Source organism: Macrotis lagotis, chromosome X (assembly GCF_037893015.1).
Source record: "Macrotis lagotis isolate mMagLag1 chromosome X, bilby.v1.9.chrom.fasta, whole genome shotgun sequence".
NCBI lineage: Eukaryota > Metazoa > Chordata > Mammalia > Peramelemorphia > Peramelidae > Macrotis > Macrotis lagotis.
Window position 1 is genome coordinate 510,644,205 of NC_133666.1, and position 13,314 is coordinate 510,657,518.

Genomic DNA, 13,314 nt, shown 5'->3' on the forward strand with positions numbered 1-13,314 from the left:
ATCCACTGCTCCACCTAGCTGCCCCTGTTCCTGATTTTTAAAAAATAATGTTTAGGTTGAGTGTGCATTGGGAGCTTGATGAGGCATATACATATAGTGTATGTTGCTGACCTAAACCCCCCCGTTTTCTTTTGAGACAAATTGATATCTGGTTTTCCTTGAAGTTTTAAATAATTAGCATTTACTTAGTGCCTTCTATGTGCTGGGGAAGTAGCTGAAGCCAGATTTGGACTCAAGTTCTACTAATTCCAGGTCCAATGCTCTATCTACTATACTACCTAAAGGTATGATTCTACCAAGAACTCTGGGAGGTCAGTGCTATTCAAACAGGATTTTTTTCTTCAAGTTATTTTGTGTTCTTGGTGATTTTATGCATTGATCTATTAAATCTGAGTGTTTGCTTTTTTGCTTATCTATCTAGTCAATTGCTTGGTTTCACTTAAAAAACACCTTTTTTTTTTTTTTTACCAGTATCAAATAATATTGATGCTACTCCTTTTCAATACAATTTGATATCTGGGCATTCAATCCTATTTCTTACCATCTACCCTGAGATTCTAGTCCCTTTGTTTTTCCCAATGAATTGCATGTTTTTTCAATTTCTGTAAATTAGTTCCTTGATAATTTAATTATGATAGAACTAAATCCATAAATTATGTTTGTTTTTGATGAAGGCATTAGCAATGATTCCCTCCAATTATATTTGCTTTCTTTTACATTTTCAGTGTTTTAACGCTGAATTTATATTTAATATTGAGTTTATTGGTAGATAAATTTCTCTATCCCCTTTTTGTCATTAGAAATAGCAGAAATGGGGGCAGCTAGGTGGCATAGTGGATAAAGCACCGGCCTTGGAGTCAGGAGTACCTGGGTTCAAATCCGGTCTCAGACACTTAATAATTACCTAGCTGTGTGGCCTTGGGCAAGCTACTTAACCCCATTTGCCTTGCAAAAAAAAAAAAACCTTAAAAAAATAAAAAAAAGAACTAGCAGAAATGCTGATATTTGTAGAATTATTTTGAAGCTCTCAGTATTGAAGCTAATAAACACTGATTACTCTGATTATTTTTCCATAGTTTTCTGGGTAATATTTTGGTACATTTAAAATATTTTTAAAACAAATATAGATAATTTTATTTTCTTTTTGCTTAAATTTATACCTCTAATTTATTATTTTTATTACTATAAGTGAGGATAGTGGGAATCTCTGCCTGAAAGGATCATACACTGTGCACTATGTTTCTTCATTGCAAATAATACTAATTTTGCCTTCAGATATATACTTTTGTTTACATTGAACAAAGGTCCTTCTGTGCTTATATATTTTTAAATTTAATATAAATTAATGTCTTATTCAGTAGAAAGTCCTTATGCAACCAGTAATTAAATTAAATTGTTTTTGTTATTTATATGGTAATTGGAACAATTGCTTGTTAAATAATATTTTATTTTCCCTCAATAATAAGTAAAAGTATTTTTAATGTTTTTCAAGTTTTGAATATCCTCAAACCAATTGTTTAATGATATGTTAAATCATTCTTGCACTTCTGATACAACATAATAATAAGGGAATTTTTTATAGACCTTTCTGCAGTCAGAATTTTATCATCAGTATTTATTTGTGACAGTCTATATTATTCTCTAGTTTATTCTTACTTGGTGTGAGCACTGGTACTATATTTGTGTCATTAAAGAAGTTTGATAGGTTGTCTTTTCTACTGAGTGAGACTAAGTTTTCTAGTATAGTTGTTAATTAATTTTTTTTTTGGCAAGGCAATTAGATTAAGTGATTTGCCCAAAGTCACACAGCTAGGTAATCATTAAGTGTCTGAGGCTGGATTTGAACTCAGGTACTCCTGACTCCAGGGTTAATGCTCTATCCACTGTACCACTTTGCTACCCCATTAATTACTCTTAAAATATTTGATAAAAATCTACCTATAACCACATATGGTCTAAGTTTTTATTTGGATATCTTTTATGACTTGATTTCCATTTCTAAGATTAATTCACCTAAAATCTATTTTTTTTAAAAGGTGGGTTAATTTTTTGTGGATAATCTTTATTTTTCCTCCAGTTTCTTATTTTGGCTCACATAACACTATAAATAGTTACTTCTGATGGTTCTTTCTATTTCTTTGTTAATTTGCCTTATTAATTTTCTTTTGCAGTTTGATTATCTTGCCTTAGTTCTAAAAAATAAAATCAAATTGACTTTCTGCTTTCTTAGTTTTTCAGAAAAACAATATTTTCTTTAAAAAATTTATGAGTTCATAAAATTTTCAATTCTATGTTCAGTTGCAATTCAATTCAATTCCCCTCTAACAAACATTAGTAAATTATCTGTGGAAGGAGCTGGAAACACAAAAAACCCCCAGCAAACAATCCCTCAAATTGTTTACATTCCCCTAGGGGTGAAGGGGATAAATAATTAAATATCAAATATATGCAAAGTAATTAGATTTCTTTACTCAGTAATGATGTGAATGTTCATTTGGAATAGGATTCAAATTTCCTGAAAAATGTATTTTTTCTATGATTAAAATGGAAAAATATTCTGGTATATTTAAAATACTTTTTAACAAAGCAATTATTTTATGTAAGTGAATCTTGATCTGAACCTTGAGGCTAGATGACACTGATTTAGAGTGGCTTCTGGTGTTATTAAAGAGTTTCAATCCCAACTACCTTTATCTTACCTTATTACTTTATTTATATATTTTTATTATAGATTATAAATCATTTTATTTATATTATTTTTTCCATTTCTATTATTATTATTATTTTGAAAGAATTTTCTTTGAAAGTTTCTTATTTTCAACAATATTACTTCCTGAAAAAGGCAGTGGAGCATCAGGCAGGATATTCCACAATATATGTACTTGGGCTGTTTTATGTCCTTTTCCTCCCCTCCCTTCTATCTTGAGGCCTTGTTTCCTTCTCCTTCCTCTTTTATTCCCTTGTTCTCCATCTCTATGAGCCAGATGTGCCAGGGAACCAGAGATATCCTCCTCTGGATTGATAGGAAGTTATATGTAATAAGACTCCTGTTTATAAGTTTCCTGAAGTGCCCCTCTCCCTGAACAGAATCTCTTATGGGAATCTCCTCCACACTTTTCATTTTCAAGGGAATGTAACAATACTTCCTCCTGAACATTCCCTTTTCTTGAGTATATCTCAACTTTTACTTCCCATTCCAAGAATGCTCTACTGAATCCTGCTCCCCACCTTCCAAAAATCTAAAATTCTTTCCCTATTCCCATTTTCAGAATAAAACATATGCTGTCTCTCTGCATTCTCAAGATCAGGTCTTATAGTAATATTTCTTACTTATTTTTCTCTCTGCTGTCCTCACCCAAAAGATTTCCTTCTATTGTTCTTCCTTCAAGTATATTAATTTACTAAGAAAGTGAATGTAGTTTTAAATTTAATCTTTCCTTCTCTTCTCTGACATTTGACCTCTTGTGATTCTTTTTTACTATGCTCCTCAAACCATGAGAAAGTTGTCATGGGTATTAACTTATAAAACAAATAATCAATATTATCTAACATAAGTTAAACCAAAGCTTTAATTTCATTACTTGGTTTCTTCTTGGTATTTTTAAAATTAAATTTTTATTAATTCTTTATTTTTATGTCATTTAAATTTCCCCATATCCTTTTTTGCCACCCTCCCAGAGATCTACCTTATATGAAAATAATATTCCTTAAGGAAAAAAGAAGAGAAAAAAATCAGTAAAACTAATCATTACAAACGGTTTCAAGAGGATGTATTTCTAATTTTTAACCTTTATTTGCAATATTTCTGTGCTTTGTACTACAAGGTAAATTTTTGCAAAGTTCCATATGGTCCTAAGAATTATGTATATTCTTTTAGCAGTACCATTTAGAAGATGCAATTAAATGTTTAGTTCCAGTTTCTTCATCAATTTGTTTAATTCTATATTATCTATTGAGTTTATATTTGTCCAAAAATGGAAGGGGAGGACAGCAAAATCTTGTGACATCCACTTGTGACATATCTTCTTGTAATCTTTTCTTCATGGATTTAGGTGCTAGAGCATATGGAGTCTGTAAATTTAATATTGATAATTTGGGGTTTTTTGTTTATGGTGACTTTTTAAAAAAAATTTAAGGCAATGGGGTTGAGTGACTTGTCAGGGTCACACAGCTAGGCAATTATTGAACTGAGATCAAATTTGAACTCAGGTCCTCCTGACTCCAGGGGCCAGTGCTCTCTCCACTGCACCACCTAGCTGCCCCCTTGTCTATGATTCTTTCAGCAGTTTATAACAATTTTTGGTTGTGAATTTATTTTTGCTTTGCCTGGTAGCATATTTCAATTCATGCTTTTTTTAGATTCACCTGATGCATAATAAATTTTGTTCCAGGTCCTCATTTTTATTCTGCAAATGACTGCTTTTTAGGTGTGTTTCCTCTTAGCAACAGATTGTGGAATTTTGTTTTCTAATCCAATCTGTCACTACATTTCATTTTATAGGATTTAAAAAAATCTATTCTCATTTAAAGTTGAATTAAGCTTATATTTTCTTCCATTTATCTCTACTATTGCTTTCATTTTCTGCATTAGGAATTTTATTGTTTTGTTGTTCCTCTTGTGTGGAGTACTTTGTCTGTTCAGTTATGTTTACTTAATCCTTGCTTTAAGTCTAGCCTATTCCCACAGATTCTCTTCCCCTCTCCCTCAAATCCCCTCCATTTGTCATCCCTTTCTCTAGTTTGGAAATTAGCTTATCTTTTAAGTTCAACTCCTTTTCCTTCCCTTTTAGTTTAGTTTTTAAATAAAGTATCCCTCCCACTCTACCCCTTTCAACTAGTTTAAAATTTTTTTTCTGAGCCATTTTTGAAAAAAATTTATTTTCTTCCTTTTATCATTTCTCTGTTCTAGTCAGGGCCCTTTAACTAGTTTATTCCTTCCTCAGTCTATTGTGTTTTCATGGAATTGAATATTCTAAGATAACTATTTTGAGTTATCTCTTCTAAAATTTCTGTGATATTGCTTTATAGATATTATCCCTTTTCCACCTTATTTATATCTATATGTGTATATATATATATATATACACATATAGATATATGTGTGTGTATCTCACCTACATAATTTTTGGTGGAGTTCCTCTTTTAGGAAATATCCATTATTGGAAGAGAGAAAAGATAGAAATATTGCACTTTGGTAGAAATGTTTGCACATCCATAATTGTTCATTTCATTACCAACTGCAGTTCTCAAGATGCTCCTTCTCCTGTTTGCCATGAAATCTCTTCTCTGCTTCAGACCCTCCTACATATCAGTTGTCCCTACAAACTTTGATTCCTTTTCTTCTCTTAGTCTAAGTACTAAATCTCTTAATATTAGGGTTTTTATTTTTGTAAGGCAAACGGGGTTAAGTGGCTTGCCTAAGGCCACACAGCTAGATAATTATTAAGTGTCTGAGACCGGATTTGAACCCAGGTACTCCTGACTCCAGGGCCGGTGCTTTATCCACTGCACCACCTGGCCGCCCCTAAATCTCTTAATATTGACCCATTTTAAAGTCCTCACCTCCCATCATAGAATCTCTCTTCATCATGAGAACATCTTTTATTGGTATTTTCTCTCAGCCTTGAATCGATATTTACTCTTCCCCATTTCCATCCCACACTTTGTCACATTAGTCTCTCTGGAAAGCTATCTCTGGAAAGCTATCTTCTTTCTGAGAGAACATAGGAGTTATTAAAACATCCTTTATCCCTGACTTGATTAGGATATGTACATTTTCCCCTCTGTGTTCATCCTTACCCTCTCTTATACACCTTTCCATTCTAGTTTGTTCTCATAAAAATCAGTTTTTTTAATTTTAAAGATTTTATTTGAGTTTTACAATTTTTTCCGCCTAATCTTACTTCTCCCCCCACCCCCACAGAAGGCAATTTGTCAGTTTTTACATTGTTTCCATGGTATACAATGATCCCAACTGAATGTGATGAGAGAGAAATCATATCCTTAAGGAAGAAACATAAAGTAAGCAACTCAGACAATAAGATATCAGGGTTTTTTTTTTCTAAATTAAAGTTAATAGTCCTTGGTCTTTTTTCAAACTCCACAATTCTTTCCCTGGATACAGATGGTATTCTCCATTGAAGACAGCCCCAAATTGTCCCAGATTGTTGCACTGATGGAATGAGCAAGGTTGATCATCACCCCCATGTTGCTGTTAGGGTGTACAATATTTTTCTATTTCTGCTCATCTCACTCAGCATCAGTTCGTGCAAATCCCTCCAGGCTTCCCTGAATTCCCATCCCTCCTGGTTTCTAATAGAACAATAGTGTTCCATGACATACATATACCACAGTTTGCTAAGCCATTCCCCAATTGAAGGCCATTTACTTGATTTCCAATTCTTTGCCACCACAAACAGGGCTGCTATGAATATTTTTGTACAAGTGATGTTTTTACTCTTTTTCATCATCTCTTCAGGGTATAGACCCAGTAGTGGTATTGCTAGATCAAAGGGTATGCACAAAATCAGATTTTTTTTTTGATGGGTTATTGTGAGGTTTAGTTCATAGTACTTCAGCTCTGTTTCTTCACCCTCAGCTATTCTATTTGATGTTTTCATACTTATCTGTGTATTTTTATAAAGAAATGTCTTAATGATGTCTCTGATCTTATTTTGTTGTTTTTTAACCCCAGGGATGTCTTTTCCATATCCCTTCTCACACCCCCACTCCTTTTTTCTTCTTCTTTGGGAATAATTTGTTTCTTAAACTTTCCTTGTTATTTGTCTGCCTTTCTTGTTGGGGGGTATTTGCAAAGTAAATATTTGCTCCTATCTTTTTTACTCTTGTAGAAATGTTTCAAATGCCCTTATTTTATTGAACATTCATTTTTCTCCCAGATAATTAGGTATTTCTTATCATCTTGAGCTCCTTAGTTTTTTCAAACATTCCATCTCATTAGTAGTTTTTTGGTTAATGTAGATGTCTTTTGTTAATTTGAATTTTCTGGTCTCAGACACTTAATAATTACCTAGCTGTGTGGCCTTGGGCAAGCCACTTAACCCCATTTGCCCTACAAAAACAAAAACCTAATTTGAATTTTCTTTCCTTTAATTCTCTCTTTAGGTCTTTTGCAGCATGTGTGGTTTGGCATTGGAATTGTTAAATGGCAGTTTTCAGCATAGATTTATCTTTTCTTTTGGAGGCAATCTGTGAATTCTTTAAAAATAATTTAAAACACTCTTTTTGAGTTTCAAATTATCTCCCTTCCTCCTTTTCCTCCCTGACTCATGAAGGCAAAGTTTGACACTCTGTGGATTCTTTCAATTAGCACTTTGTTTTCTCTGTTCAGAAGTTATGGGTGGTTTTCTTGTATAATTATTATATATATAAATATAACTATAACTAACAATATATAACTATTATAGTATTTAGTGTTTTTGACTTGTGTTCTGATTTGTAATCCTTAAATTGTCTCTAAATGTTTGAGATCATTTTGCTTAGCTTTTTTTCCTTCTTCCAGAAAGAAAATTAATTCTCCATGTACTTAAAATTTCTAATCTTTTGTTCGCTTGTTTAGATGAGATTTGGGACTATGAATTCAGGTTTTTTTCCTTCCAATTATTTTTGTTGTGTAGTCACATATTCTGCTTTGATGTTTCCTGTACCTTTTTAGAGTTTACTTGGGTTCGTATTCTTGGGAATCAATAGGGTCCTTTTCCTTCATCTTGCAATAGTTAAGGTCTAATTTAGATGATCTGGAGCCCACATTCCCTTTTCATATAATATGCCCTGTTGGTTTACATTGCTGAATTAGTCATTTCAATCTTTTCTCTGAAAATTCCTCTATCACTTTCCAACTCTCCTATTTTTTGGGGGGGTGTTCCCTGGGATCCCAAAGCTATTTTTCACTGGCCTGTTTCTGCCCCAAGTGACTTCTTGGAGAGTGTAGGCCTCAGTTGGACACCAGTCCCCTTTCCTTCAGGCTTGGTAAAGCCCCCAGTGGTGCCTTCCTCAGTTCCCTCCACGTGTTTGTTTTCTGGCTGAGTGCTACTACCTCAGCAAAGTTCTCATTCTTATGTCTGTCTTTCCTCTGCCAGTAGCTGGGCAGAATTGAAGTCTTCTACTTGTTGAAAAAAATGGGGGGAGGGTAAGGACAGTGGCAGGATTTCTTGGGAAAATTTCTAAATGGGTCTCAGAGACCAACCTGGCTGACCACGCTGAACCAAGGAGGATGGTGGGGGGAGCGGGTGTCAAGTGACCAGGTTAGGGATTAATGTTCTTCACTGTGAATGTTTAAGGCTGTACTTTGTTAGACTTCTTAGTTTATGGGTCCATAGAGAAAACTATAATTGCTTTCTCTATTGTGCATAATTGAATTTCCTTTTTGGAAGGCAAGTTTGAGAATCTGTAAGAATTGGAGAAAATGCCAAGTTTGTTATCTTGTTGGATCATGTAAATTGCATAGTTTAAATACCTACGTGCCCTGGTAATCTTTAGTCTCCTTATTGACTCATCACTTTGTTAGCTTAGCACTATGGAAGTGGGTGGCCTTATTTCGGGGACTTCAAAATGGGTATGCAAAAAGGTAAGGTCTGGCCTTGGGTGGATAACCTTGTTTTTAGGCTTGTTGGTCCTAGTAGAGGCTATGCATTTTGGCAGTTTTGTTTCAGAAGGAACAGGTTCTTGAAAAGACATTGCAGGTGGAACTTAGGGTCCCTGGACATGAATCAGGCCTTTTCTGGTATAAGGATGTGTTTGTGTGTTGGGTTGGGTTGGGGTGGTGCAATAAAGGGTACTCTAGCTATGTTGGGTCTATATCGAGGAGGGCAGAAACAGGATTTTTGGCAAGTTGATGAAACCAAAGAAGGCCATGAAATATGTAAAAGGCACTGTAATGCTTTTAAAGATGAATCTTAATTGTCTTAAAAATAAATGTTTAAAAGGACAAATCCATTCACAAATTTAAACTCTTAAAAAATTGTTTTATTGATTCTTTACCATACAAAATTTATTCAAATTACATCCATTTGAAGTGGTAAGATCACAGCTAGAGAACAGGTCATCCTGTAACAAATCTATTTACAAAACCCATCATAAAAGCTTTTTTTTTAACTTTTTTTTTACATTATTTTACACGTTCCATTTTTTTAAACTAACATACAACACAAAACTCAACTGATTAGTATTATTTTTGTCTATTCCCTCTTTGGGAGAACAGTTTACTTTGTACAAAATGGTATTTCCTCTGCAAAAAAAAAAAATGTCTACAACCAGACCACCTCTATTCTTTTCACTTTCCATTAATCTCCTTATACATTTTCCATTCCTCATTCACGTGTTCATTTGGAACTCAAGTTTACTTTTTCCACAGAGCTAAAGCTTTAAATACTGCAATTTTATTTACAGATCTACATCTTAAAATAAAAAACAAACGAGAAACAAACAAAACCAAACACTCTTTAAAAATTACAAACCAGCTAGAAAATATTCTGGCAGTGTTTACAAATTAATTTCTATTATTATACAAAATGGCTAGATGACTAAAATGTGAGTAGACTACATTAGCAACTTAAATAAAACCTTCACTATGCACATATTTGTACATTTATAAACACACACTTAACACTGTTTGACAGCTAATAATGTGTTGCCCTTTATACAATTCTATATTATAAGGCTCACTCAGTCAGAATTTGCACACAAGTAACTTAAACTTTTAGCCATTTCAGATGTGAGCTTTTGTTTTTATAGCAGCAACTCAAGGGTACCAAAAAACCTGCAATACAGAGTACTCAAAAGTAAATAATACAAAATACTGTAGTTCTAACCCACTTTGTGTGCCAGACAGGATGATAAAGATAAAACAACTTGCAAACAAAAATACAATATGGGATCCCTAATTCAGGTACATCAAATGAGCCCATGAATTGGAAAAAAAAAGTCTTACACACAAAGGAACTTTTAAGACGTATTAGGATTCTTCTCACTTTCAAAACAATAAATATGGTATTATATTACCAAAAGGATTAAAAAAATAAACAATCCAGTCAGGTGATACTCACTATTTAAACTTTGGGAAAAGTCAGCTTTGTGTTGCTGGCGAAGAGAATTACACAAAGCTGGAAGCAGAGGCAGCTAACCAGATGAGATAAATATGGTATATGGAAAAAAAAGCTTGGCATAAATTGTTTCCTTTACAGGAAAAAAAAAACCCACAGTGCATTTCCAGTAGGCACTTAACACAAAGCTTCCCTCCCAGTCCCCCCCCCCATGTAGTACCACCACCATTCTGTACCAGCTCCAGGGTGTGTGGGGGCAAGAATACACACTGTGCATCTTTGTTCTACATTGTTTTTCCTTTTTCAAATATATATACCCACAGATACGTACACAAGTATTTAGGGTGCTGGGGTCACTTTTAGGACTCCCTCACCACTTTGCATATTATGGAATTCTGTCTGTAGTCAACTCCAAGGTAAGGTAAAGTTCTTTTCAAAATTTATCAAGGTTTTTTTTTGTTTGCTCTGTTTATCAAGTGCCCATGTGCCCAAGCACTGACAGGCACACAAAATATCAATTAAACTGTTCATTCTGAGGGTCTTCCTAACTCTAATTCTTCTCCCCCCAAACTCCGTGTGTTGCTCCAGATGATAGAATTCTCAGCATTCAGGAAATGGAGTTTGAGGCATCAAGGAGCCAAAACAGACAAACTCCAACTATGAGTTTGACTTGTGAAGAACATGTGTTTCCCTCTGGAGAAGGGAAAGCATCCTTGGATATTCACCCCAATGAAACTAACACAAAGTCCCTCCCTACTCCCCAAACTTGGACACCATTCCCTGAGAAGAAACAGGGAGAATTCTACCACACCTTAACTAATACTGCCTTATTTGCCTTGCCTCCCTCCAATCCAAGATACTCCCTCACAAGTAAGAGGGTATAGGATTTGGGCCAGTCATTTCCCGGACCAAATACCTTTTGTGATTACTTACTAAATTAAATATTGTTCAGCCTCCTGGGATGGGAACATCATCCTTCCTAGAGGTCTCTTCCTGACCCCATCCCTAGGAGTGGTGTCCCTGAGAGTGATGCAAGAGAGCCCTTTCCTGTAGTCATTGGCAGAAAAAAGACCCCTAAATGAAGCGGTTCTTCTCGACCTCCACTTGGAACTGCTGCAGCCATGAATCTGGCATTGGCTTTTGGCAGGTGGCCCAAAGCATTAGTATCCAATACTGATTCACCCTAGTCCTCCATTCCACCAAGAAAGGACCAGGGTGAAACAAAGGCCCATACAAGCACTGGGATCACACAGGTTTAGAAACTTTGCTTAGCAGCAGCAGTTCTTACCAGCTTTACCCCAAGCTGGAAGGAATTAGTAGAAACTGCTTCAAAGTAAACAATTAAATTGAAATGGTGATGGTGCCACAGGAAGGCTTAAATGCTTAAAGAAAAACAAAAACAAAAAACATACCAAGAATTCCTAAGTAGCCATGTGCCACAAATAAACTTTAAAGATACAAATAAAATGGGGATTTTTATGGGAGCACCTGAAAATCCACAATTGTTTGGAGTGGCAGAAATTGAATACATTTCACTCATATTTGCAACATATTCTATGGAACACTTCAAGCCAAAGGCATAATAGGGCATTAGTTACCTCATACCAAACAAATAGTAAATAACTTAAACCAAGTTAGGACCACAATTTAAATATTCCTAGGAAGAGCTGAAGAAATCCATTTTCATACTTTTGCATGACTTCAAGTTGATGCCTCCTGAAGTTCCATTCCATATTAGCAGACCCCAAAGACATGCATTCTACAAAGAAGGCACGGCTTGAAATGCTATTAAGGAAGATTGCTGTTTGCAAGTGGACCACGTGATTCTGGCCCTTCTCCACCAGCCCGTCCTTCAGGCACAGTGGCCACTTGGGAAGGGAGGGTGGGCAGGTGGACAGGAGAGAGGGCAAGGTACAGCTACCTGATTGCACACGTTTCCACCTGCTGCTTCATCCACAACATTTTGGAACCTAGGGCAAAGCAAGGCTTTCCCAAAGGAAGCCTTCCACTGTGCGCTTAATTCAATATTTAGAAAAAAACAGTAAAATGTCAGCTTTGTTGTGAAGTTGTAGTTTACTTGATAATATTCTTGAAGGAAGAAGGTGGCAAGGGACAACACTGAAGGACAGATGTTCTAGTTCCATGATAAAAAAATATTGGTTTATATATAGAGAGAATTCACACAAAACAATCAACTGCACATAAAGTCCTCTACCAATGGAAGTTTTTCTAAATCATAAGCATCGAACAGATCACTGATGCCTTCTTCCTCCCCAAGGCTGAGTAGGTAGTCTTCTTGGATCAAGGGAGGCAATAAGTTCACAAATGGTCCTTCTAGGTTTGAAGGAATTTGGTCCTCAGTCTGCTGGAGCAGATTAGTTGGAGAAGCCAAGGGAGAAAGATTTGCCATAGAAATGGAGCAATCGGCATGTCCTGAGTTGGTTGAGGCCAAGTCTATAAAGTAAGATAGAAAGGAAGAGAAAAAAACAAAGAAAAATGAAGGAAGGAATGATCTTTGGAAGAAGGGATATGTTGTTTCAAAGCACTCTGCTCAGCAGGAAATGTCACAATAAAAGGACAGCCTCTCTTTTGCTCTGCCTCCTTATCTACTTTAAATTAAACAAAATGCACTATCAGAACTCAAGGCAAACAATGTTATAAAGATGAGAAAGTTCATTTCTGTTGACAATTAGTAATTTTAAAAAGAAATGTGGGCGAGTCGTAGTGCAGGGGATAGTAGTGCCAGGCCTCATCTTCTTGTGTTCAATACACCATTAGATATTTACTAGCTATGTGACCCTGTGTACTTTCTTTCTCTCATCTGTAAAATGAACTGGAGAAGAAAATGGTGAATTCCTCCAGAATCTTTGCCAAGAAAACCCCAAATGGTGTCAGTGAAGAGGCAGACACTACTAAACAACAATAAAAAATTCACTCCCTGCCTCCTGCAAAAACAACAAAAACAAATAAAGCTGGCTCCAATACTCTAATCCCCAAATGATAAACCCTTGAAATGTTAGGAAAAAAATAACATTTAAGTATTCTTTAATGAGGTATGGTTTATTATTAAAAGTGAATTATAACTATTTAATAATAATGGTGGACATTTGTAAAGAGCTTTCTATGCAGTATTTCATTTGAGCTTCACAAAAGTTTCTGACATGGATGTTATAATCAGTCCCCAATTTTAGAGTGAAGAAAACTGGGGTGGACAGGTTAAGTAATTTGCTCAGTTACACAGTTAGTAAATGAC

At 35.1% G+C, this 13,314-nt stretch overlaps 1 protein-coding gene across 2 annotated transcripts in view; it reads right to left on the reverse strand.

Annotated features, from left to right (window-relative positions):
- Positions 1–8,988: 8,988 nt before the first annotated feature.
- The window catches only part of E2F3 (E2F transcription factor 3), a 78,458-nt gene continuing 74,132 nt past the window's right edge, over positions 8,989–13,314 (reverse strand). For both annotated transcript variants that reach the window (XM_074206954.1, XM_074206953.1), the window contains exon 7: positions 8,989–12,515. In XM_074206954.1, coding sequence (XP_074063055.1) covers positions 12,253–12,515 — 263 coding nt within the window. In that variant the 3' untranslated portion in view covers positions 8,989–12,252. The remainder of the gene's footprint in view (positions 12,516–13,314) is intronic.